This window comes from Apis laboriosa, unplaced genomic scaffold (genome assembly GCF_014066325.1).
Source record: "Apis laboriosa isolate Shangri-la unplaced genomic scaffold, ASM1406632v1 scaffold63_cov154, whole genome shotgun sequence".
Classification (NCBI taxonomy): domain Eukaryota; kingdom Metazoa; phylum Arthropoda; class Insecta; order Hymenoptera; family Apidae; genus Apis; species Apis laboriosa.
Genome location: NW_025223982.1, coordinates 38318 through 63515, shown reverse-complemented (window position 1 = coordinate 63515; position 25198 = coordinate 38318). Strand labels below are relative to the sequence as shown.

At 34.1% G+C, this 25198-nt stretch overlaps 1 protein-coding gene across 1 annotated transcript; it reads left to right on the top strand.

Moving 5' to 3' along the window:
* The first annotated feature begins 1629 nt into the window (after positions 1 to 1629).
* Positions 1630 to 24982, top strand: LOC122718419 (solute carrier family 2, facilitated glucose transporter member 8-like). The gene is made up of 6 exons (XM_043943435.1): positions 1630 to 1997; positions 16506 to 16707; positions 16862 to 17033; positions 17117 to 17389; positions 18473 to 18781; positions 21170 to 24982. The coding sequence occupies exons 1-6, from the start codon at positions 1760 to 1762 to the stop codon at positions 21590 to 21592; spliced, it is 1617 nt and encodes a 538-aa protein (XP_043799370.1). The 5' UTR covers positions 1630 to 1759; the 3' UTR covers positions 21593 to 24982.
* Positions 24983 to 25198: the final 216 nt, after the last annotated feature.

The window sequence follows — 25198 nt, the reverse complement described above, 5'->3', positions numbered from 1 at the left end:
CTTTTTTATATATTTATTTAACTATTTTATATTTATTTAACAGACGATGAAAAATTCCATCATTGTTGAAAGTAAACAATTTGTTTTCTCGATTAAAGAAACTTCGATAAAATTATAAATCTTTATAATATTGCTTATCGTTTCTTGTGGAATTTATCAATAGTTATCGAAATTAAAGACTGAACCTTCCTCAATTTAAAAGTATCCTTAGATCTATCAGAGTCTTCTGATTACTTGAAATTTACTACGCAGTTGGATTAACTCTATATTTCTGTATAATAGAATACACGTTTCGAGATAAAATTAAATACGACGAAAAGATGATTCTCATTCGAATCCTTCCAAAAAAACAAATTCGTAGGGACTCATTAATATCGATATTTTCATACATTCGAAACCTCGTTTACTCTACACGATTAAGTTTTCCTCAGATTCCCGTATAGATATCAAACAGATACAAAATTCGTGGACGATAACATAGAAAGACAGAAGAAAAATTTCCTCTAATTAAACAATGATCTACGAAACAATCGAATCGATCAAGCAAAAACAACATCGAGTTAATTATTGCAAACAGGATGTGAATTGTGCCGAATTGTTGCAATTTATTCGTTCTTGACCTTCTTTTTTATTACTAAAAACCTATTCTTATAAAACTTAACTCTTTTGAAATTGGTAACACAAAGTTCGCTTATGCAAATTAATCAAGCGACTTATCGAAGCGACAAATACGTAAATGATGTAAATGATGTAAATGATGAAAATGTACGTAAACGAGCAATTTTATACCATTGTGGAACATTTATATTTCTAATCAGACAGATGCACACGAACACGCGATATTGCTATTAGAAATATATAAAGGTCGATGCAAACGAGTGACGTCGTTACCATTTTACAGTAGTAGTAGCAATGCACGATTTGTCAGGTGTGATATTGCAATGCTGACATGCGCGTAGATTTTATCTAGAAAATATAAAATTATTATCGAAACTCTTGGAAAATTATATCGTTGCGAAATCACAAGTATCATTGTATTCTTCATCGAATTTTAAAGATATAACGGTGCGGAATCAGCCAATGTTCAACCCTCTTATAATTCCATCACGTGTTCGTAATCACGCGAATTACCAACGGTTCTTAAACCTTTTCAAAGATCTCTCTCTCTCTCTGGAAAAGTATTCCAGAGAGAGAGATCTTTTCGATCTTTCCCAAAATCCCAAAATCATTTTTTCCAAAATTTATCACACGAACGAGAAACGACGTGAACCGACGTTTGTAACTAAAACTTAACGAAAGATTAATCGGGATCGATTCAATTGTATTAATTAAATTTAAAAAATCATTCATCCCCGAGCGTTGTCCAGAGCAGAGTTTAAGAACCGGCGCGGCAGATGATTTGGCGGGGGGAAATGGAAAGTGAAACGCGTGGGCGCGTGGGCGCGTAAGCGCGGCGCCCGGCCGTTTCAACCCCCTGATTGGCCGGATCGATGGTCGATCAAGCGACCTTGACACGATCGCGGCTCGTCGCAGGGTCGAGGACTCACGCGTTTACGGTCGTTGCATTTTCAGCCGGAGAAGGAGGCTGGTAGCCGGTGGTCGCTGGAGGGAGAATCGAGTAAACGTGCGAGAGTAGAACGAATCGACGAAGCTCGTTCGCAGGAAGGGAGAGAGGTCGACAGTCGAGGTTTATCGAACGGAGCGTGTCCGTGGGAGCGAACGAGGCAAGAGTGAGGGACAGACAGAGAGGGAGCGAGAAATGGCCCCCACCCACGGCCAGGAGGAAATAGAGGGGCGCTATAAAGAGTATGCCTATAGCCCTGTACCAGCGAGTTCCACTTCAGCGGTGTACGACTCAACCACCCTTGCGAAATATCCCGTCGACATTGGTGCTGGCTCACCCAAATATCGTACCTACGGTGTCTACGAGAAGTGTCGCGTCGCAGAGATGGCGGAGAAGGGCTCGACGCTGCTTCAGTACGTGGCCGCTGCCGCGGGTAAGTTTCAACCCTTTTACTGTTCCGCTTCGTTCCGGCCGTTGGATCGGGGGTTAGGTTCGCGAGCAATGCGGCCGGTACACGATCCGCGTCGCCCGGCGCATCCGCACAATTCTCGCGTGACAGGCCGAGTTTGGTGAACCCAGAGGCCGCGTGCCAGGCCATCTTTTCGGTTGGCAAGCTTTCCATTTTGTCGTGACGCTGCGGTAGCATCGCGTTGTTCGAGATCGTTGAATCCTATTCTGGAACACGGTCGATAGAATAAGACGCCGGTTTATAAATATTACGAGTTTTACGTCGACAACAGATACGACGGATAGACGGATGATTGAATTTAAAAAAAATTTTTTTTTATCGATAGACAACTCAGCGATTATCCGGTCGGAGTAGTAAAGATACTTGTAATTTATCGAGTTACGATACGTAAATTCGGACATTAAAAGCAAATCGGTGATACGGTGGATAGCGGAGCAAGTTTAGCGAGGTTCGTCTTTATGCAGAATTGGAATTTTGAATCGGATGAAATTTTCTAGTTATTATAATTATATTATAATAATATGTAGAATTTACCTTCTAATTTTTTGGAAAATAAATAGAGAAGAACGTGAATCGTAGTTTCTATTCGTTCGTTGAATTAAAATATAATAATTATAATGGGAAAAATTTCTTGATAAATAAAAATGAAGATTTATATCGATTTATCGCAATTAATTAATCTTAGCAACAATTGATAATATTTGTTTGCTAGATACGGATTAGATAATTGTAACGATTTACTTCGAGTAATTGAAATCTATAAGAATGTTATTATAACTTTTATTAAAAATGTATCTAATCAAGCAATTGATTCGTTTTTCAAACATGAACACAATGTTTCGAAACTCTTCATTGTCATTAAAGTAGAAAAATAAAAGATACTTCGTTGAATTATTTAATTTTATAATGAAATAATGACAGAGTCAGATTTCTTTGTGACGGATAAGAACGTCTTTTTTGAATTATCGCGATTTCTATCGCGTAGGAAGATATAAGATGAAAAGAGTAGATTAATTTAAGAAATTGAGATAACGAAACCAGATAATAACGCGCAGCTTCTCAAGCTTGTTCCTTAATTGTTATACAACTTGACATTAAACGAACGGATTGAATCGTAATTGATTTATTAAGATATATTATAACATGTCATGCAGCGTGACTATCTGTGACTACACGTGACTACACGTGTAAAAAAGTAAATAGTAAAAAAGGAGAATAAAAGAAATTGACAATACGAACGATATTTCGATCTTCGATTTCTTATTCAAAGTTTTTTACACGTAATATGATAATGTTTAGATTAACAAACGCGATTATCCTATATAATGATTCGAATCCATAAACTTTTTACTTTGCCTTTACAGAAAATTTTATTACAAACGAAATTATATGAATATAGAATATATTTTTTCTTGTCCACGTCTTCTTTTGACAAATTTGTAGCAAAAAGATGTTACAAATAACGAATTTTCCATCGATTGAGAAAAATTCACCCTTAATATTCATAGAATTTGTGCAAATTTTAATTGCAAATGAAAGAAAAATTTGTTAACCATGCAATTTCATAGGATTCTAGCATATCAAAGTAGTAACATAAATAACGCAAATATGAATTATATATAACAAATCGAATATAATTATAAATTGCAAATCTCGAGCATATGTATACATAGCAGACTTGATCGGATGCCATTGATTAATTCGTCGTGCATTATTCGTAACAATTACACAATATCAATTCGAAATCGAGGGAATAACATTATAATCGGCTTTTCACTATGAACTTTTAATTCTGTTTAAACCAACTATACTACATTATTTAGGAATCGAGATTTACGAGATTCGCATCGTTAATAATATCGCGTAACACGTTTATTAATAATTTAATATTTATTAAATCTTCATTGGCATGATCGAAGTATGCATTTCATCGAGCTATTTTAGGCATCTTCGTGTCCCGAATATCAATTCATAGTTTACCCTTTAATTAACTCGTAGATTAATTCACAAAAGATTTAATCACAGACATTGAGACATTGAGAATAATGAGATTATTTCTATTTGAAGATCGAGATATTCAAATATAGTTGATGAATCGATGGAAAATCGAAGGAAATAAAAGTATTAGCCAATTTAGCCATCTGTTTCGATGCAAATCACTGTCATATATTTTTCTATTTTTTTACTTTTCAAATATCCAATTACCATTTTTATGTCATTCTTTAGTTAACCTTTAATTAACGAATAGTAAGTTGAAAGTAACATTTCAAAGCAATAATCAAATTTGTATTATAAAATCAGTGCTTTACAAACTTCGAGTCATCTTCAAATTCTAAATATTACTTCCAGATTTTAATTAATTCCACTATCTCTATTCCTAATCTTTTTTAAAGTCTTAAAAATTCTGACATTTTTTCGTATTTATTTCATATTTATTATTTCTTTAAATTTGCGAATATACCATATTTATTCAATTCTATATTTTACAATTTCAAAATAAATTTTTTACCAAACTGAACCAATGGTTCGCTTCCTGTGTCCATTACACGAATTTATCGTTGCTATACGTATAAATGGACAAATTTCATTGCTTCGTGACGTAAATGAGATTACATCGATCATGATAGAAAATTGGCACCATCGATCAAATCGTCTGCGACATATATCTGCTAAATTTCTGGACGTTTCCGTGAAATTCATCGAGCTCGTTCTTTCGTAGTCCATTGATAATACTAATTTAATAGAATCTTTGCCGTATTATGAATTATTTTCTATGATTGGAGATTGGATACTCGGTCTCGTTAAAATAGTATTTTTTTCAAACGCGAGTGAGCTGAAAATAATCGTTTTTGACTTTCTGACTTCTTTCCTCTTCTTTCGCGCTTGAAATCGAAGAATTCCATCCATCTACTCTCGTTACAAATAATAAAGTCGTGCACACCACTCGATAAGAGATGTACGCGAATTGTCAAAAATTATTAGCTTCTCATGATCCAACTATAACTCGATATCGACTATCTATGGTATTCTCGATATTTCTATAAGCTAGTTACACAAACTATCTAATTATTTCAATTATATTTATAAATGTAATGTTGTTGATAGATTTCTAGATTTGAGAGAAAAATTCGCGACAATCTCGAAAGTATTTTCCGCAAATGGACACTAGTAAAAGTAACTTTCTCTCTCGGCGAGTTTCCATTAAAATAATTCTTGAGATCGACTCTCTACAAATTTTCACTCTCAAATGTATCTGCATCCTGAACCGCATACGCGAGAAAACCATTCGACGATGATTCTGCGCGAGAAAAACGAAAATAGCGAATGAAAGACTTTGAATAGCGATGCACGAGGGTAAAGAAAGAAAATTGGCGCGCCAAAAATAACGTGGTTTATCTTTAACGTGACTCGATCGGTGACAAGATCGAATCGCGTTAAATGAAAGAGATGAAATGAGAATGAGAAGAGGAAAAGTAGAAAAAATCGAGGAAGTGAAACTGCAGTATCGATTCGTCAATATCAATTCGCGAAATATGCGAGCACGTGATTCGAATCACGTTTCTAATTTGAATCGATTCGTTTTTTCAAAGGGATGAATATGTATATATATATGTTTGATTTGAATGCGATAGGACGAAGTTTTTGAGCGTTTAAAGCGATTAAAGAACGAGGATGAAGCTTTTGCTGCATTCTCGAAAAACGGTTAAATTAATTTTCTCGATGGAATTAAGTTTCTTGATGAAGTTACTGATGAACGATAATAAAGGACTCGAATGAAGCGTTTCACATCAACTTTGTTCGCGAAATTCGATTCGGATATTAAAGAAGAGAAGTTGTCAGAAATTTTCTAACGCTTTGAATCAATTTCGTTGGAAAAGTTCTATCTTCCAAGCTGAAATTTTGTTAATATATTCTATAATGGAATAACGGTGTTTCGAATAAATTTTAAAATTTACAATATATAAAATATATATGTTAAAAATTTTCTATTTCTTTAAATGTTTGACATAAATGTTTAATGGTTTTCCTTAAAGTCGTATGTATGTAAAATTCACTATTAAAGTTTACATATCGAAGAAAAACATGTTCTTAAAGAATCGGAAATGAGAAAGAAATCACTTAAAACTCCTTTTTATCTCTTTGATGGAATTACTGTATACTTGGTGAAAATGTTAGTAAAAAGTAATTTTAAATGAAATCCACTATTTTCAATCAAAGTTAGAATTTATGTAATTTCAACAAGCCTTTCATCTAAATTACTAGAAAAAAGAGAGATAGAAAGTTTAGAGTCATGCAATTTATTTTGCGGTTCCGTATATCAAATGATCGAATTATCTCTACAATGTGGCTAATAAGGATGTAGTTTATTCCGATTTTGATCTTCATCGGCCGAGATTCAATTCAAACGTACACCGGATGCAAATCGTTTGATATTCACTATGTTCAAAGACACGAATCTCTCTTTGCATTATTGCTCGTACGTTAATATCTTCCACGCGATTCTTTTTATATCCTCGTTTCAAACGTATTCTCCCTTGTCGATCGTTCAATCGATATAAAATTGATAAAATATTCGCCTTCTTTCGTAAAATTTACTTTGTTACTTATGTAACAAGATCATATATTGCGAATATCTAAGGAAAAATCCAATAATTTCACGATAAATAATATAAATAAATCTTCGAATTGTATCTTTAAATTCTAGTGAAAACTTTGCTATGAAATTCGATTTCTTGACAAATCTTGACGAACGATCATTTTCCCCACGTATTTCTCTAAGTCATTCTCTATATATCATTCTTTCTTAACATCATCCCGTTTGTTCTTATACAGAAGTATATACAAAAGTCCTTATCGATTGATATCAATGTAGAAAGAAAACGCATGGATTTACTATCGAGTACTTTATATGTTCAATATTGTTTCATCGTAAATATAACATATGTTTTATCGTTTCTTTTTCGAAATTTTTCTTCTACAAAAAGACCGGTTATTTCATTCACGTATCTCTCACGGACTCGCGATGTTAAATCGACGAATTACGAATATTACGTTTTTATTCTCTTTTCATTTATATATATATATATTTTTTATTTCTCGCATCTTGACAAGAACATTCCAAAGAGAGGAGAAAAATTCGAAAAAGTCAAAAAGTCTCTCTCGTGGTTCGATACGAGCCGACTTAATTTTCAACCAATTTTCTGCGCTCATCTCGGACGAACGAAACGTGTGTCCTTCGTTTCGACGAAGCCGTAAAAATTTCGTTTCGTCATCAGCGCGAAGACAAAGTGATCGTAAAAAATAATTTTTACGCGATTCGTACGCGATGAATCGTATGCATTCCATCGCGTTACGCTCTCGCAAATTCACCTGGCTGCCTCGAAGTTTCCATGAGGAGGAATCGGACGTTCGATAGCGAACGGATCATCCGATTACGTCAACAAAGTTTCATTGTGACAGAGGAATTTCTTTTTTCGTCCGTTGCTTTTATCTTATCCAGACTGAGAATTTTATATAACGGATTTCAAGATAATGTACCGATTATCGCTAGATTACTCGCAAGTGCGAAACTGAAAAAATCGAAATGAAAAAAAAAACGAGATACTTGCGATTTGTCTAACCGCTCGATCGATTTCAAAAGATCGATGTCAAAAGTATACACAGCGACGATTCGTTGAAATTGATGACATTGTCAATTGGTTCGACAATGACGTAATTACAGGTGCCATAGATAGCGGTCTGGTTACTTGTTTGCTTGCGTAACCATTCATCAAAATAAATACAATTCTACTCATTAGTACATAGTTTCTTAATTTACTCTCATTAGAGTTCCAAAATGTAGAACGTTTAGATATATTGAGCGTTATGTTAGCGGGAAAGAATTTAATGTCGATTTGAAAATAAATTAATTTAATATGCCGTATTCGTTGTATTTTGTTACATAGAAAGTTGTAAAATAAAAATATTTTTTATATTTTTCGAGATGCTTGCCGAAAATATATTTGTATTAATAATTATATCAAAGTTAGATGATGCTATCTCGCAATCGAAATTTGGTTGGTAAATCATTTACCGACACGTGTATGTATTTCGTGAGTAGATATAACAAACGTGAGCGATTTAATAATATATAATATAATTTTGTCTTACGTCTAACTGCTTAATCTACATTGACGTTTATAACTTCAACGAATAAAATATTTTCTAAACATAGAATACCATTCTGATAAAATAAATTCGTTATAAATAATGGTGTAAAAATTATTTGAAATTATTTACGAGATTAAAAATTAATATAATTATTCCATCAATTTAATAAATAAATACTTTAAATAACCAGACATCTTTAAATAACTAGACATCTTAAATAATATCGATGATATTGGCCATAAATAATTTCGCGCAAATAATGCATTCACTTGTTTGCGAAGTTTAATTGTCTACGAAGCATCGAAATTTCAATTCGGAAAGATGAAATTTCAATTTGGAAAGTTTGACAAATTCATCCAAGTTTACGAAATTAACTTCGATTCTTCGTTAAATCATCGGTTCGAAAAATTTTTCAAAATTTTATCAGAGTATTCAAATTTGTAAACAGAGCAAATAATTTTTAATCGATGGAATTCGAGGGTTCGAGAGTTCGAGGGAAATGTAAAAATTCCAAAGTTCATAACGATAAACGATCTTTAAAAGATCATAGATTTTTTACACTTTATCGGCAAATCTTAAGTACTAAATGAAGTTCCACTGCTTTTAACTTTGATTATTTTCAAATCTTAGATTGATCGAGCATTTAATACCTCAATATCTTTGATCGGAACAAGCATCGATTATTTTGATTTACCTTCGAACATTTCGATCGTACGCGAGTATATACATTGCCATTTCGGCTAGAGCCGTGTGCTTTCCATGCCACACTTGTAGAACCATTCAATGCCAATTACCCATTCAACGTGACGAGTTTTACTCGACCGCATAGCGTCGGATTAAGTAACAGCCTATTGTGCCACGAGGAATCGAACAATGTCGCATTAAAAATGTATATTTTTCGTTGTTGTTAAACATTCGAGTACGAATGTTCCAAGATCACGAATGTTTATGATACATTGAGAAAACAAGTGAACAAAATGGCGCCACGGAAATCAAATTTTCTTTTTTCCACGATAGCACGATGGATAAACGATTCTCGTTCAATCGCGATCAATGTCGAAATTGTGATCGAATTAATTTCGTAACCATTGTTGTTTGCATAATAATTTTCCTCGTCTCGTCGGCCGTGTAATTAATTTATCATCGGGATTAAAGTACTCCGATAAGACACGAAAATATCGTGCATAATTCGGATAAATGGATGATCTTCGAACTTGTGCAAAATTTCAGCGAAAAATTATAGGGATGATTTTGAGATGAAATGAGAAAAAAGAAAAAAAAATTGATAACGGAGAAAATAGTAATCTGGCTAAGATATTCTTTAGATTGCTTCATACCGATCCGGAAAAAAAATTTACGATAACTATACTTTTGTTTGTCGTGATTCTCTTATTATCTTAAATTGATAACACGATAAAAATTAAAACTAGTAACCGCAAGTAGTTTTCCCTTGGTCTTCGATCTTCGACAAAAATCATGATCTTGAAACTTATCGATCGCCTATCTTTTATCGTACAAAAATAAAAAAATGTTGTCTTTCTTCGTTGGATAGAAAAATTATAAATAGAATATATATATATATATTTTTTCATAAACTTGCAAATTGTTATCTGGCAGAATGTCGGTTCGAATGTCGATTAAGGTGAAAATCAAGAAAAGGTCATTCGCGGAAGATTAGATAATAATTGGCAAAAAGTTTACGATGTCGAACGAGGTTGAATATCGTTATCGAGCTGTATTACGTATGCTTTCATCCGATCGAGCCTCCACAATTAAAAATATTTATGTTTTATCTTACTTTGAAAGATGAAAATGAATTAAACGGAGGTAAATAAAATACGAAACAAACAATCCGAGAAAAGATAAATGGAGAGAAAAAAATGGAAATGATAATAAAGAATGATAATAGAACGATCGTACGATAAACCTATTACAATAATTTTATGTTTTGCGTTTTAATTCGACTCGATAAAGAAACCGAGCCCGCACAGAACCACCCACCAAATGACGTTTTTTTTTTAACGATATCGAATCGAGAAACAATACGAGTATCACTTGGAAGTTTCTATATTACATTTCATAACTTAAATCCCACGTCGTTGGTTAATTTATAGCATTTTTCTGAATAAAAGTGTTCCATTTCATCGCGACTAATGGCATTGGCCGACTTCGATCGTTGTCCTTTATTATTTTTTATCTGTCCATTATCGAGTTTTTTAATTAAAAATATTCGTAACTACTTATTTCTCTATTCCAAGAAATGGCTAATAAGTCTTACAAGTTTCCTGTTTTTCCACTATCATTTTTTTAATATCCTCTCTAACTGTGATTATTATTATCACCCGATTCTTGTTTTCTTAGTTCGTCAAATAATATTTAACATTCATGAATCGCAAAAATTGCAAAAATGACGAGTCATACGGAGTCAATCGTGCGATAGAAGTTAAGTACATAATTGTTAAAAATTGGCAGTGTTTGGGCCAAAGAAATTCGCATCGCGTTCCGTTTCCTGTAATATAATGGAGACGACAGAGTATAAATGATTGACTCGATTTACTCGTTTTATTGACTCAATCGTCCATCACCGGTCCGATGATTCGTCGACAAACACACCCATCGAGTTGCTCGCGATGGGAATTATTCGTCGTATTATCGATCGCGATGTTTTATACATAAATTTCAACGATCGTTTAATATCATCGCCGCTTAATGATGATGATGATGATAATAATAATAACAATAAACAGAGGAACAGAATTAGAAGTAGTTCGAATTAAAAATTGAAAATTAGACTTAAGTCGTAGAAAAATGAATGGAGAACCGTATGAAAGCAGATCAAAGATATTGTGATCGATGTATTACTTGCGCAATTTACCGCGATCGATAGTTTATAAACACGTTTTATCTCGATGTGTAAAATCTATCAAAGAAACGGTAAAGAAAAAAATCGATGAATCGGTAATTCGACGATAAGAAGTTTTTCAGACGAGACTAAAATATTCGAATATCGTTCCCACTATCGGTATAAATTTATTTTATTTTTCCACGGTGAATAAACTGAAAAATTCCATACGAATTATCTATTTGCAATTAGAACACGTAAGACGATTTGTTTGTCAGATATATACCCTCGATATTTTTAGTTAAGTTGCGAAAGAAAACAGTTACTTCGTTAAGTGGATTGAAACACGTGTGAAGACTTGGTGATGCAACCGTTCTCAAGTTCATGAAAATTCTTATCGACTTAGGAAATTTCCAATATTCCAAAAACCACAAACTTTCTTTTCTAAACTTAGTTGATAACTTTCACCGTGTCTATTTTCCATTTTCGGTTTCCAATTATTTTTATTTGTATTTAACGATAATCATTCGATTCGAAATCTTTTACTTGGACGGGACAAGGATCTCGCCTAATCGTTGTATAACGATTATCATAATACATATATCGTAATACAACGATCCAATTTGTAATTTTCTCTTAAAAGCTGCACAGTCGATAGATCGTGAACAAGTAACTATTGTTTCTCTATTGGTAACAACCGATAAAGACCTTTTTGTTTGTCAAAACGAAAAATGGTAAAAAGAATGGTAAAAAGTGTCTTTATGAATCGCGGATATTATTTCATTTTTCTAATTAATAATAAAAAAATCGTAAAATCCACCCATTTGAGATTTACGTGTGTCACAATTCAAATGATTCATTCATTGCGATTAGAGACATCAATAAGAAAGAAAAATGATAAGAATTTTCAAGTGATTTACTATAATCTGAAGTATCGTATAAAGGTATGTTTACGGAGGCACGACATATCTATGAACGTATATCTGGATCGATATCTGTTCATGTTTATCAAAGTGAAAATTTATTGCGTAGAAACGAACAAAAGATTATTAACCGGTTGTCACATATTTTGTATACACAGAAATCATCGTTTCTGGTAAGTTTATCAGCTAAAAAAATTGAGGTTAAAAGGAAACATGATAGCGCGAGTTGCAACGATTAAGAGGAAACGAACCGATAGCAAGGATTATTTTTTCCGTTTTTTTCGCGTTTTTTTTTCTTTTTCTTTTTTCTTCTTTCTTAATCACAAGTTTTTCTTTCTTTATTCTTTAAATACGACAATCGAACGATTCGATAAAATATCTTAATAAAGTTATAATACTTCTAACTTCTCTTCGTGTGCCTGCAACATTAATAATCATAGAAAATGATGTGAATAATTGGCGGCTAATTAGCGAAACATCTGCACAAATCAAATAATAGATAATTCCAAATTGGTTGAAATGATCTCTTTTATTTTGATAGAATCAAAGATGAATATAATCCAAAAAATTTTAATCTTAAAATAATCGAATCGAAATATAACGATCGCTAAAATATAACGGTTTTTATCGGTTGTTACCAATAGAGATTTAATCGATTCGTTTAGAATAATCAAATCCAAAATAATTTTATTTTAATAAATAAAATACAATAGATATATTAATAAGGAAATTCCTTTCCATCTATTTCTAACAAAATATCGTTTCCATTCTTTTTCTAATTACGATAATAATTAAATCTTTAAATGACGAAGCTTTTTCTTATTTTAATAGACATTTTTCTCATTCCAGGAATAGGAGAATTTAATCGATTCATCTATTCGATATTTTAAAACAAGATAATCGTTTTCAACGAAAAAGACAGAATACCTTTACCAGCTCCCTTCTTTTGTTCCATATTATCCTCCTTTTCAAATGAATCAATTGATGCAAATTATGCACTTTTCACAAAAAAATATCGCCAACTTTCAATAGAAAAAACAAATTTATCTTTTTATCATTTTAATTTTTTATTTTTATTTATCCTCGAAATTAATAACGCAAACTCTGAAACTTCAAACTTCATCATTCTCTCATTATTAAAAATAATAATTAATTTTTTTTAACCATGTAGATAATATCAAAGAAATATTTTTTGCGCAATCAATTTTGATCAATAATTCGCCGAAAAGAATCGCATCGATTTTCATTTCCCGCGTTTCAATAGTACACGCGATCGAATGATATAAGACCGATTTCGCGATGATTACGTAAAATCGTTGCGTTGCTCTCGAATGCAATGTAACGTGTCATTTGACTTTAAAATTTGATTTTAATCATACCCAATCCCTTCCTTTTTCACTCGCAAGCGTGACACGAGAATTTCATCTTCGAACAACGTCGTCTCGAAAAAATGTTCGAACAAACTTGGAAAACGAAAATCTATCGTGTTGGCTGTCGTGTTTTTCTTTAGAATACGATGACTAACTTAATTTCCATTTCCATTCCTTAAATTCGAATATAATCGTGAATCATCCTATCGTGTAACATGGTCAAATTTTTGATTGCCTTTTTTTCTTTTTTTTTTAAATGCAATTAAAAAACTTTGTTTAAATAAATATGAGGACGAGAAGAAATTTATAGAAATTTATATTTATACGAAGGAATTTTACTAAACATTTTCTCTAAAACTCCAACTGCTGATAAGTTGGTCCCCTCATTTTGTAGATTAACTTATCTATGTTTATTAATAGCACAAACATAAGTTTTGCTGTTTAAATAATTAATATATGAAATATACTACTTGCTATCATATGCCTTTGTTATAAATATGAAAATCGTCAATAAAAAAAAGACTATAGTACCACTTTCTCCAACTATTTCTCTGATAATAAAATGAATTCTCCGATTATAAAACTAATAATAATTAAAAATTTTAACAAAACGATTATTAAATATAAAAATATATTTCCAATTATATTATATTATAAAGTGAGCAATAGAATTATATTATATTATAAAGTGAAGCAATAGAAGCAATAGTTGGAATAATATTATAATTTAAATCAGATAATTAATTATTAAAAAAATTTTGTTCGTATAAACGAAATTCTATTAGATAAATTCTATATTATAAAAAATCTATGACGTGACGTTCTATGACGTTCTGACATTGAATACTCATTCAATTTACAATAGCGTGACTATCTCTAGACTATCTCCAATTTCAATAAAATTTTTGTTACCTTGGATATAATATTATTGCTTCGACAACAATGTTCTTTGCAACATAATCCGCCATTCTTATTTAATCGTAGTAGCATTGCTTCATCCGATAAGGCTATTTAAAACGATTTATCACTTCTATAAATATAATTCCTATTAAAATACGGTATAGTTAACATAATCATTTCAATTTCATCCAATTTCTTCTATTCACGAGCGCGATTATCCGTTGAATATTTCATCGAACGAATCTAGGTATGTAGATATTCTTTGGTCGGTTACACAGCCGATCTCGGTGATCTCGATAATTTCAATTTCCTCGGGAAATCGAGATACCCTCATCTCCATATCGACGGATGCACCAAGATCCTTGAACGCTTTGTCTTTGAAATTGAGAATCAAATTGCAAAACCGAGATTCACTCGTCGATGTGTCCTTGATTCTTGTTTCAGTGGAAAAGGAGGAAGAAAAACGAAACCGTCGCGTCGTCATTTGGTTGTAACAACGCTCTTTGTAATTACTCAGTATCTCGAATGAAAACTTTAGGAAAAAATTTGTTTCGCTCGCGATTTTCAATAGAAATTTTTAGAAATAGGATTTACGATATGTCGAAAAAATACGTTTACAAATCCAATTACGATACAAAGACGGAAATTGAATTTTGGATTATTGCTCGTAGATTAAATTATAATGAATTATTTTATTATAAAATATTTTTCTAAAATAAAAAAAAAAGGAAGTTTAACGCAATAAAATTATGATTTGTATTTCCCGTTATCGCTCGTATTTACTTTGTCTACAAGGAATTCGATATTATAAATCTCGGTTAAGCAAAAAAGAGAAGAAAGAAGTAAACTTGAAATTCCGATAATAGGTAAGTTCAAACATCCTAATTGCATTTGTAAACGTAATGGACACTATGGTTTAAACTGATTGTGAGCTGTACATAGTTAGGTCTACTGTTTCTTTAAACACCTTTGAACATACTTAACGTAATCAAACATTCCCGATCAATGTTATCCTCGATGATATCATCTTCACGACGAGGATAGAAAATCAGGCGTAAATTGCAGCTGTATTCGCGATTCACCTTTTCCTTATCACCTTTAATCCATCTTTAATCACTCGTTGCATAACGAGAGGGGCATTCGATTTTCGGTTCGAAAGATCCAACTTCGTTCATTGCGTGTATCGAGCGTATAAGAAAAAGAAAGCAGCGTATGAGAAAAAAGTAATAAAAGAAATTGAAAAAAATGTACGAAAATGTGAAGATAAATTGATAAAGGGGAGTAAAACAAGTGGATCCGAAATTAAAGTCTCGTTATCTTTTAATCTAATCCATCGTCGTCCTCTTTTTCTCGCGAGGCAAGCTTGTTGTTTCCAAGCTCGTTGTCGTTAAAAATATATACATATATTTATATCTTATGCAAAAAATACAAATGTACGAATTCAATAATTTACGAGAAGATTATAAACAAGTGAAATGAAATAAGATTCATCGAGACGAAGATTTTTGAGATATTGTAACAATATTTATATCGGTATAACACTTCTATTTCACTATGAAATATTATTTTTTCGTTATAACTAGAAATAAAAAAAAATAATCATTGTATATGATTAGATCAAAGAGAAAATTTGTATATTCGTATTAAATTCTGGCGTATAAAGATATTCAATAAATGATCGACAGTCACATTTGTTCGACGATTATCGGCCTATATTAATTACATAATGTATCAATGAAGAAGGCGATAAGCAATTTGAGCTCGATCGAGATGGAAAAATTCTTCGATTACGGTTTATCTGTCGCGCGAACCATTGTCCACGCATTTTTCGATCGCGTTATCATCGGCAAATTATTCCACAACCTCGACGAAAACCTCCTATAACGAAAGACTATTTTATCGATTCGAACCGGCGCGAACAAACGGACGGAAATAGATTCTTCTGCCCTTTCTATCATCCCTCGTCTCCATCTTCCTCCTAGAAAATCTATTGAGAGCGGTGGTTGGATACCGGTTGGATGCGAGTGACGAAGATCGGGGAAACTCGGAGGAACGCGACCAATTCGCGATCTGCTCGCGAATTCAAACTAACCGTGACTATCTCGCACGCGGAAAATTTGTACTCGAAGGGGATCGTCGTTCGTTATCGTATATATACCCTCCTCGAGTTCTATTTTCGATTCAGCGTAAAACGAGGCTAATCGGGCGCCGATATCACGCTTCTAACACGTAATATCACGAAATATGGAAGGTTAATGGTATAATACATTGGTATTCGTCATTTCAGCGAACCTTTGTTGCGTGTCGGCCGGTGCTATGTTGGGATGGACCAGTTCCGTGATACCTCTTTTAAAGAACGAAGAAGGTCTCGCAAGTGGGTACAATCCTCTGGGTAAGAAGATCAGCAACGAGGAAGATTCATGGATTTCCTCGTTGGTTTCCATAGGAGCGATAATAGGAAGTTTCGTGGCTGGATATTTGGCTGAAAGGTACTACTATTTTATTCAAAATTACGTGTCTTGTTTACTATCGTCTTTTCGAGTTGATCGCAACTCTTTGAAAAATTCCTCTTCTTATAATTTATTTCAAATCGTTCGTTCAATTCGAGCTAATCACGCCACCAATTTTGGCAATATTTCACAGATTCGGTAGAAAGATGACACTGTTGTCAGCCATAGTGCCATTCCTGATCGGTTGGATCTTAATCGGAACAGCCAAATACGTGATCCAATTGTGCGTGGCCCGAGTGGTCCTCGGTTTCGCCTTAGCGTTCGCCTTCACGGTCGTTCCCATGTATTGCGGTGAAATCGCCGAGGTAAACGTCGTTTCTATTCATTCTGAATCGAAGTCCTTGGTCGTAAAACGGTTAATTAACATTCAAACTTTGTAATCGAACAGATATCCGTGAGAGGAGCTCTGGGATCTTTTCTGCAGTTATTCGTCACCATCGGTCTCTTGTATTCGTATTCTATCGGCCCGTACGTGTCTTATCTGGTATTCTGCATACTCTGCGCCATTGTACCTGTCGTGTTCGTCGGCTGTTTCATCACAATGCCCGAATCACCGTATCAATTGCTCAAGATCGGCAAAAAACAAGAGGCACTCGAGTCTTTGGCTAGATTGCGAAGCAAGACCACCGCCAGCGTGCAAAAGGAAGCAGATGAAATGCAGGTACGTATAATGATAGTTTAATAGAGAAAATAATAATACGATTGAAAATATGTTCAACTTTGAACTTGTTCTATTTCCGCACGGTCCCCGTTTTTATTTCCGTACATTTTCGAGGTCAGAATAATTTCCGTTCAAACGTGTTAGTGAAGAGAAGAGGGAGGGGAGTAGATGTAGATCAAGAGGGAAGTTGATCCGTCAGAAGCACGTGTTTCGACCTTATTAACGTGGAACGGATCAGACGTGGAAGAGCATCGTCGCGTTGTCGAGACAAGATTGAATTAGGTCACGATATCGAAAACGGGAAAACGATTTAACTTTAAGAATGTTCATTAAACGGTCGAATTAAGAAATCAATGACGAAATCAATGCCGAGTATTAATATAACTGTATTTAGCAGGAAAAGTATGTGATATAAGAAATAGACGAGAAATAATAATTATGAAAAATGCATAAATGTAAACAGAATTGTTCGCGACATCCGTGGAAAGGAGAATTTTAAGAAAAATTAGGGAGAAAAGTGAGGAGTGTGGCGGGATAAGAGCGATCGGTTTGCAAAGAGTCGTCGGCGAGAGGCGCAATATCGTATCGGTGTTCGGGTCACGTTCGCTGAACGAGGCCGGGGGTAAGGTCGTTCCTTGATCCGCCAATGGTAACGGCGTTCCTCCAACGTGCCTCTACACGCTATTGAATCGCGTACTCGGGTGACTAACTCGTCACGTGTTCTCGCGTCTCGAGTATCACGCGTAAATACACACGCGATCTTCCGCTTTTCGTGGCCAATCGTTCAAAATTCGACGGGTCGCTCGTTATTTTTTCAATTTTCTTTTCATCTTAATTTTCATTTCCCGTCTAACATAAGATCCATTTCTTTATTAATCGTTTTGAATATGCACTCGATCGCTATGAGTCAAGATCGATGGTCACCGGTGTTATCGAAACACTTTTATCGTATTTTTTATATCGATTAAAATTCTATTTTCACGAATTACTAGTAATAGAATTATATTTCCTCCGATGTTCTTTCTTAAAATACGCTTTGATCCAATTATTATATAACGATAATAATATATTTATTTGTTACAGGCTTCCATCGACGAAGCGTTCAAAAACGAGGCGAAATTGTCGGATTTATGGAAAGTGAAGGCAAACTTGAAAGCTTTGATGTTTACGTGTCTTCTCGTCGCCTTCCAACAAGCCAGTGGTATCAACGTGGTCCTTTTTAACATGGGAGCTATCTTCGATGCTGCAAAATCATCGTTACCTAGCTCATTGGCAACCATAATCGTCGGTACGGTTCAAGTAATCACTTCCGGAATCACGCCATTGGTCGTCGACAGACTTGGTAGAAAAATACTGCTTATTTTCTCCGGCGTTGGCGAGGTCGTCTCCCTGGTAAGCGAGGCTTTCAATTTCCTTTTCATTTATCTAATTAATTAGTTTTACATCTTGACGCAACGATAGGATATTGCCTATTATTACGATTATATAATCTTCTTTCGTTACGAGAAAGCGCATATTTGTCTAAAAAACACGATGATGAAGATATTTTTTTCTCTCTACAGCGTGGAAACATAACTTGTTACGCTTTTTTAAATTACTCTATCGAGATTTATTCGATGAACCGGAAAGTGAGACATCGAAAGTGGACGTCGATTTCTTGCTGCATCAATAATTTAAACACACGTTAAAATAAAATCAAATTAACGAAATCTTGTCTTTTCTTCGATGTCGAAACGATATTTTGCAAATTCGCTTTTTACGCTTGGAAACATCAAATAATGACGGTAAATTATTCAGCGATTCGTTCCAAGTATAAGAAACGTAGTCGATTTCTGATAACTGTAAACTGTAACAAATATGCTAATATGCTTGGTTACAATTTTGTTTCTTGTCCTATTTCCATTGCACAGTTTCATCATCGTGAAAATATATTTCGCCAATTGTAAAATTTTTCGAACAGAGTTACGTGATCGAGTTACGTGACTCATATTATTCTAGGTATTTCACAAATACCTGTGGCGAGTCAAATTATTCGACCTGCACACTATTGCATACCACTGCATAATACCGCATGCGTGGGTGATGCAAGGTTTAAGGCCATCTTTCGAAGCGTTGAGAATTTAACCGATGCTTAATCGATTTCTTGAATAAAAGTTGGGACTGAAAGTCGGGCTCGTGTACGTAACTTTCAATAAAGATAGATTTATTCTTTTTTTTATTTTCGAAATAAGCAAATATTTTTCCTTGAAAGAGATCATAAAAAAAGAGATTGCATTTCTTGAAGATACGCGAAAAATTATCAAGTGTCAAACTGTCATCCTTCTATGATCTCTCATCACAGATGCTACGTACAATATTTATCTTCGATCTCGATGAGAAGTCTCGATTGTTTCCACGCTGGATTGACAATTCTGTTGAAATTCCATTATCGTCTCATTTATTATCGTCGATACGAACAGCTAGATCGTATCTATGCAATGTATATATAATCACGATTGCAATTTCACGTTCGATTTCCCATCGAGAAACGTGAATAAACCGATAGATCTCGCAACGATTTCTCGTCGCATAACGGACCGAACGCGCTTCTTCGCGGCCTTGATCCACTGTCCATCGCGTACGTTTCGCAGGTATTGCAAAATAGTGGCAACAAATCGATCGCGGCCTTGTACCGCCTATTCAAATCGATTTATGTAACCTCGCGATCGTGTACTCCTGATGCACACCGCATTCCACCGGTGCAACACGAACACGCGTCAGAATCGCGTCGAGGTCGTTTGCTCCCGACCTTCGTCTTTCTTTTCCTCACCGACAGTTCCAATGAACCAACTTTCTGTCCATCCATCTTTATCAATTTTTTAAGTTAAAATTTTGTTGTAAAAAGTTTCTCAAATTTTGTTCTTTAAGTTTTTGCAAAAACGTTTTTTTACCAGAAGAATTATTTAGAAATGCAAATTCTTGTTCGTATTCTCTTATGAATTATCCATGATTCTTAATTTTTTGAAATCTCGAGTAAATTATTTACGAGACAGGATTTCTATTACTTCTCTATTACTGTAGGCAGCTCGATTAACTATTTAATTATTGCCGCCTATTTCAACGAAATAAAACTGTCAACTAAATTATTCTTCCCAATTCTTCGTTCTTCGCTTAAAGTAATCTCCGCGAACCGTGTCTATAAGAAAATTTCAGTAAACAGGAAAAGACACATCGACGTGGAAATCGTCGGATGACTTCACGAGTCTGGAATTATGAGGCCGATTAATTGTCCATAGCCATAGATTGTTGCATCGATCATGCGGTCGCAGTCAATGTCAATGTCTCATCGCATTTACGAAGGATCGATCGTTGATTCGCGAGTTGCGACGCTGTTATCTAAATTTCATAACGACGAGGCGATGCGGCGAGGAGGCAACGAAGGCGGAAAAAACAATAAGGAAAAGAAGTGGATCGGGAGCGACGATGACGAGTCGTGTCCAAGAATGCTTGGAATGCGGTTAATTACCGATAGCGTTAATTTTGTAATTCATCGATCGATCGATAGCGTCGTTCAATCGCGATTATATTTTTCCTTTCGCTCCTCGCAGACGCGTGTCTCGTTAATTGCCGTATAACGATATATAAACTTGCAGAAACTCGTGGCAAGTTATTAATCATGTGGATAAAACCAACGCAATTATCAAGCGTTATTTTTAACGAATAATTCCACTTCTATCTATTTATTTAATAAATTAGAAACTACGATTCTAATTTCTACGATTCTTTCTCTTTTATTTTTAGGCCGCATTGGGTATCTACCTTTACCTGGATTCCAATGGATCAAACGTGGACAGTATAAGGTTTTTGCCTATCGTGTCGTTGGTCATTTTTATCGCGACATATTGTGTAGGCTGGGGTCCTCTTCCATGGACCGTGATGGGCGAGATGTTCGCATCGAACGTGAAATCGAAGGCTTCCGGGATCACGGTGTCCATATGCTGGTTGGTCTCCTTCTTCATCACCAAATTCGCCAATGACTTGCAAGAGAAGTTTGGCAATTACGTCCTCTTCTGGTTGTTCGCCGTGTTTTGTGTGATTAGCGTAATATTCACGATACTGGTATTACCCGAGACGAAGGGAAAGAGCTTGCAACAGATCCAGAACGAGTTGAATGGAGTCCATCATTCCGAGATATCCGAGTTTGGCGACATAAGCAAACATTGAAAACAGTATTACGATTTCAGATTTTGCGAGAACGATTTTATTCTTGGTCGCGTAATCGTTTTTCCTCTTCCTATTTCTATTTCTACGTATACATAAACGCGTCTTTATTACTGCCAAAGACCATGGATCGTGATTCCAGATGGATCCTCTTCACCTTGTGCGATTATGCGACGAGTTAGACACTACGCATATTTCTTTTTTATCGTTAGAGACGAGTTGAATCGACATCGTTCGCGAATTTTTACGTATACGAGTATATGTACGTGATAAGACGTAAGAGGTGCGTTCGATGTAACACGATTGTTATCGTTTGTTTTAAAAGCAAACGAGAGGAACGCGACAGAATTGGGCGAGTATCTAGTTTGAATCTATTATATAGTCTGGTCTCAAGCAATAAGTATAAATCGGACACGAGGGATGTCGTTGAGGGATCGAGTTAAGTTTCAAACACCGTTCTCTTTGTCAAATGAGATGTAACAACTATCGAACGATACTCGATGATTTTATCGTCTGTCCCGTTTCTCACCACGTACGCCCAACAAAACTTGCTTAACGTATTTATTTCCTGACAAACTTTAGCCGTTCAACGTACGTACGTATCGTTTCCTTTTTACGTAAGATTACAAGCGATCCTCCGCATCCCAAGTATGATAATATTTAATAGAACGCCGTATTAGATATGTGTATAGTATATGTATATTTGAGTTCCATTGCATCGATCATGAAACAATCGCACCATGTATATTCAGTTTCCGATCGATTGTCTCTCGCGGTGAATCCCGTCTATTTGCGAAAAAGTCGTGAGAAAAATTGCGAAAAAAAAAAAGGTTTTAAATCATTGTTCTTCAATCTTGATAGAAAATCATACGATTCTAGAAAGAGAGACGAATGCAATTTGCACGCGGAAATTCCACGAACGTGATTTTTATCCGAGGTGAGCGGTGCGCACGCTAGACATTTTCTTAGACACACAGTCTAAGGAAAAAAAAAAAAAAAAAAAAAAAAAGAAAGGAAGAAAGAAAAAAAAATCGTAATTGGAATTTTTCAAATCAAAATATCAAACTGTTGATGTGAACTGTGAAGATCTTTCTGTGATCGAGATGCGTTAATCGCGTTTAAGGAGATTAATTAGAGACAAGTTAGAATTAATTTGATCGACATCGAAAGAACACATTTTCAATTTTGCTTGCGATTGTTTCAAGATTCGCAAAGATTCGCGTCCCATTTTGTTTCTTGCCGTTTTTTTATCTTCGTTTTATAACGATCACAAGATAGATAGATATATAATTACAACGATGCTATGGAAAATATGCGGAAGTTTTTTGGAATTATTACTTCGTATCTTTCTTATCTTTTTCTTTTAAAAAAGAAAAAAATGCATAATTCTCGTGGCCAAGAAACAAGAAGACGCGAGTCTCCGTAACGCTGTAATTTCTTGAAATTATAGTATTCCTCCGCGATTCGCTCGAATCATGACATAATTTTGACATCCGTCAAAAATCGGGGATCGAGCGAAATCGATGGAGCGTTTTAATTATTGATATACGCACTTTTTTTATTTCCTTCTTTCTTTTCTCTAATATCGTAGAGATTATTCTTTCTAAGTATTTCACTTCTTTCTTCAACGAGGTTTCCTTTCGAGCTATTTCGCGAGGATTCGTCATGTTAGGTTTAAACGTCACTTTCTTAAGCATAATGTTCATTAATGTTAACCGTAAACGCGAATTTCATCGATAGAGAGAACAAATCGATTCTACTTTAATCACGCGTGTCCGTTTCATTTGTTATTTAAACGAACTACCAACGATTGTACTTATTTCCATCCCAATTTATCATAGATCGTATCGGATTATTTTTTACGACTAGAAAACGATGAAGAATATAAATTTTCTTTGAAGTAATATTTTTTCGCGCGACACGCGTGTGTGTGTGTGCAACATTTTTTTTTTTTCTCTCCTCTTAATTATTACTAACGACAATTGTATTTCGTTTGCATTTACGCGATAGCCTTAGAGAGAATGTGCCAAATGTACTGTAGTAACACGATCGCCGTATTTAACACGTTGACTACCGATTACGAGTATACTCATAGTAAAATATATTTAATTGGCATGATAATTACGATGATATAGGTAATCAACGTGTTAACATATCCTAGAAGATGGACAAAACACGAACATCGATGAATTTGAATCGAGTTGAATTCTCACAGATGTGAAGAAAATTGATTACGGCTAACACGATACGTGTGTAAAAAATGAAAAGGAAGAAATATTAATAGCTATTAATGTGATCTCTAGTATGGACAAGGTATCCGCGCGAACGAAACGTAGTTATTTATTGAAATATGCGAAAAGACGACGCAGAAGTAAGAAAAGGAATATGCTGATCGTGTATAATAATAAACGATAATCGGTCGTCGTTTGCATATTCATCGTGATAAAAACTCGAGTGCCTCAATCAAATTTTAAATTATCAAAGTTAAAATTGAACGAAACATCTCGTCTACGATAAATTTGTTGATAAATACTAAATCGTAGATACCGGATAGAAATGAATTCTTCTTCGCGCAAATCTGTACGCAACGTTGACTTCCGCCTACTATATTTTTCGTTCGTGAAAACGGAGCTATTTAGATATCGTAGAATCATTCCTAATATGTTCCTCTATTTCTAAGAGCAATAAGACTTTCCCCTAAGATATGCTTAAGACAAAACGATTGTACGCGCGTAAAAAAAAAAAAAAAAAAAAAAATGATAAATTAAAAAAAAAAATATGCATATACATATAAAGGAAAAAAAAAAAAAAGAATTATGGTCAAATTGCGTTCGAATTACCCGGTGTATGAAATTTCCACTTCCGACTGACAAGATCGGCAAGAGAAGTGCTCACAGAACGTATTATTATCTTCTTCTTTTTTTTTCTTTTCTCGAAGGAAATTGTACCGTTGTTTTCAGAGGATAAAATAAGTTAAATATTATCGCGCATTGTTCGAGAGGCCTTTGACGTAATGCACAATTAGATAGACGAAACGATCACGATTTTCCACGCGATTGTCAGCGAGGTAGATTTTTAAAATAATGTATGATGACCACGAGAAGAATGTTGTATACAAAGCAATGAGAGAATGTGATAACGTTTAAATTTAAGCAGGGTACAAAGGAAATCAAGTTTGGAAATTTTTAATTGACGATATTTTAAATATATAAATATGATAATATATATACACGTTATATATATATATATATTTTTTTTTATCTTGATCATCATTCGATGCAATTGTATATATATATAAAACTCTATATGTATATGTATTAAAACACATTACATGTATAGTGTAATTACGATAAATACTTTTGTTACGGCTAAATAAATTATAATTTTAAAGTATTACGCCCGAATTAATCGGCAAAACCTTTATCCTGTTCCATCAGTATAGTGTTTTTAATAGTAACATTAAACTTTTGTCAAACATGACGATTGAAATTCGTGATTTATCTATATGTATATATATATATATATATTTGACAAGCGAAAAAAAAGAGAATCGAATACATACGTTGAATCGAAAACGTGTTATCAACTATTTTCACGAATTTCGTAAAT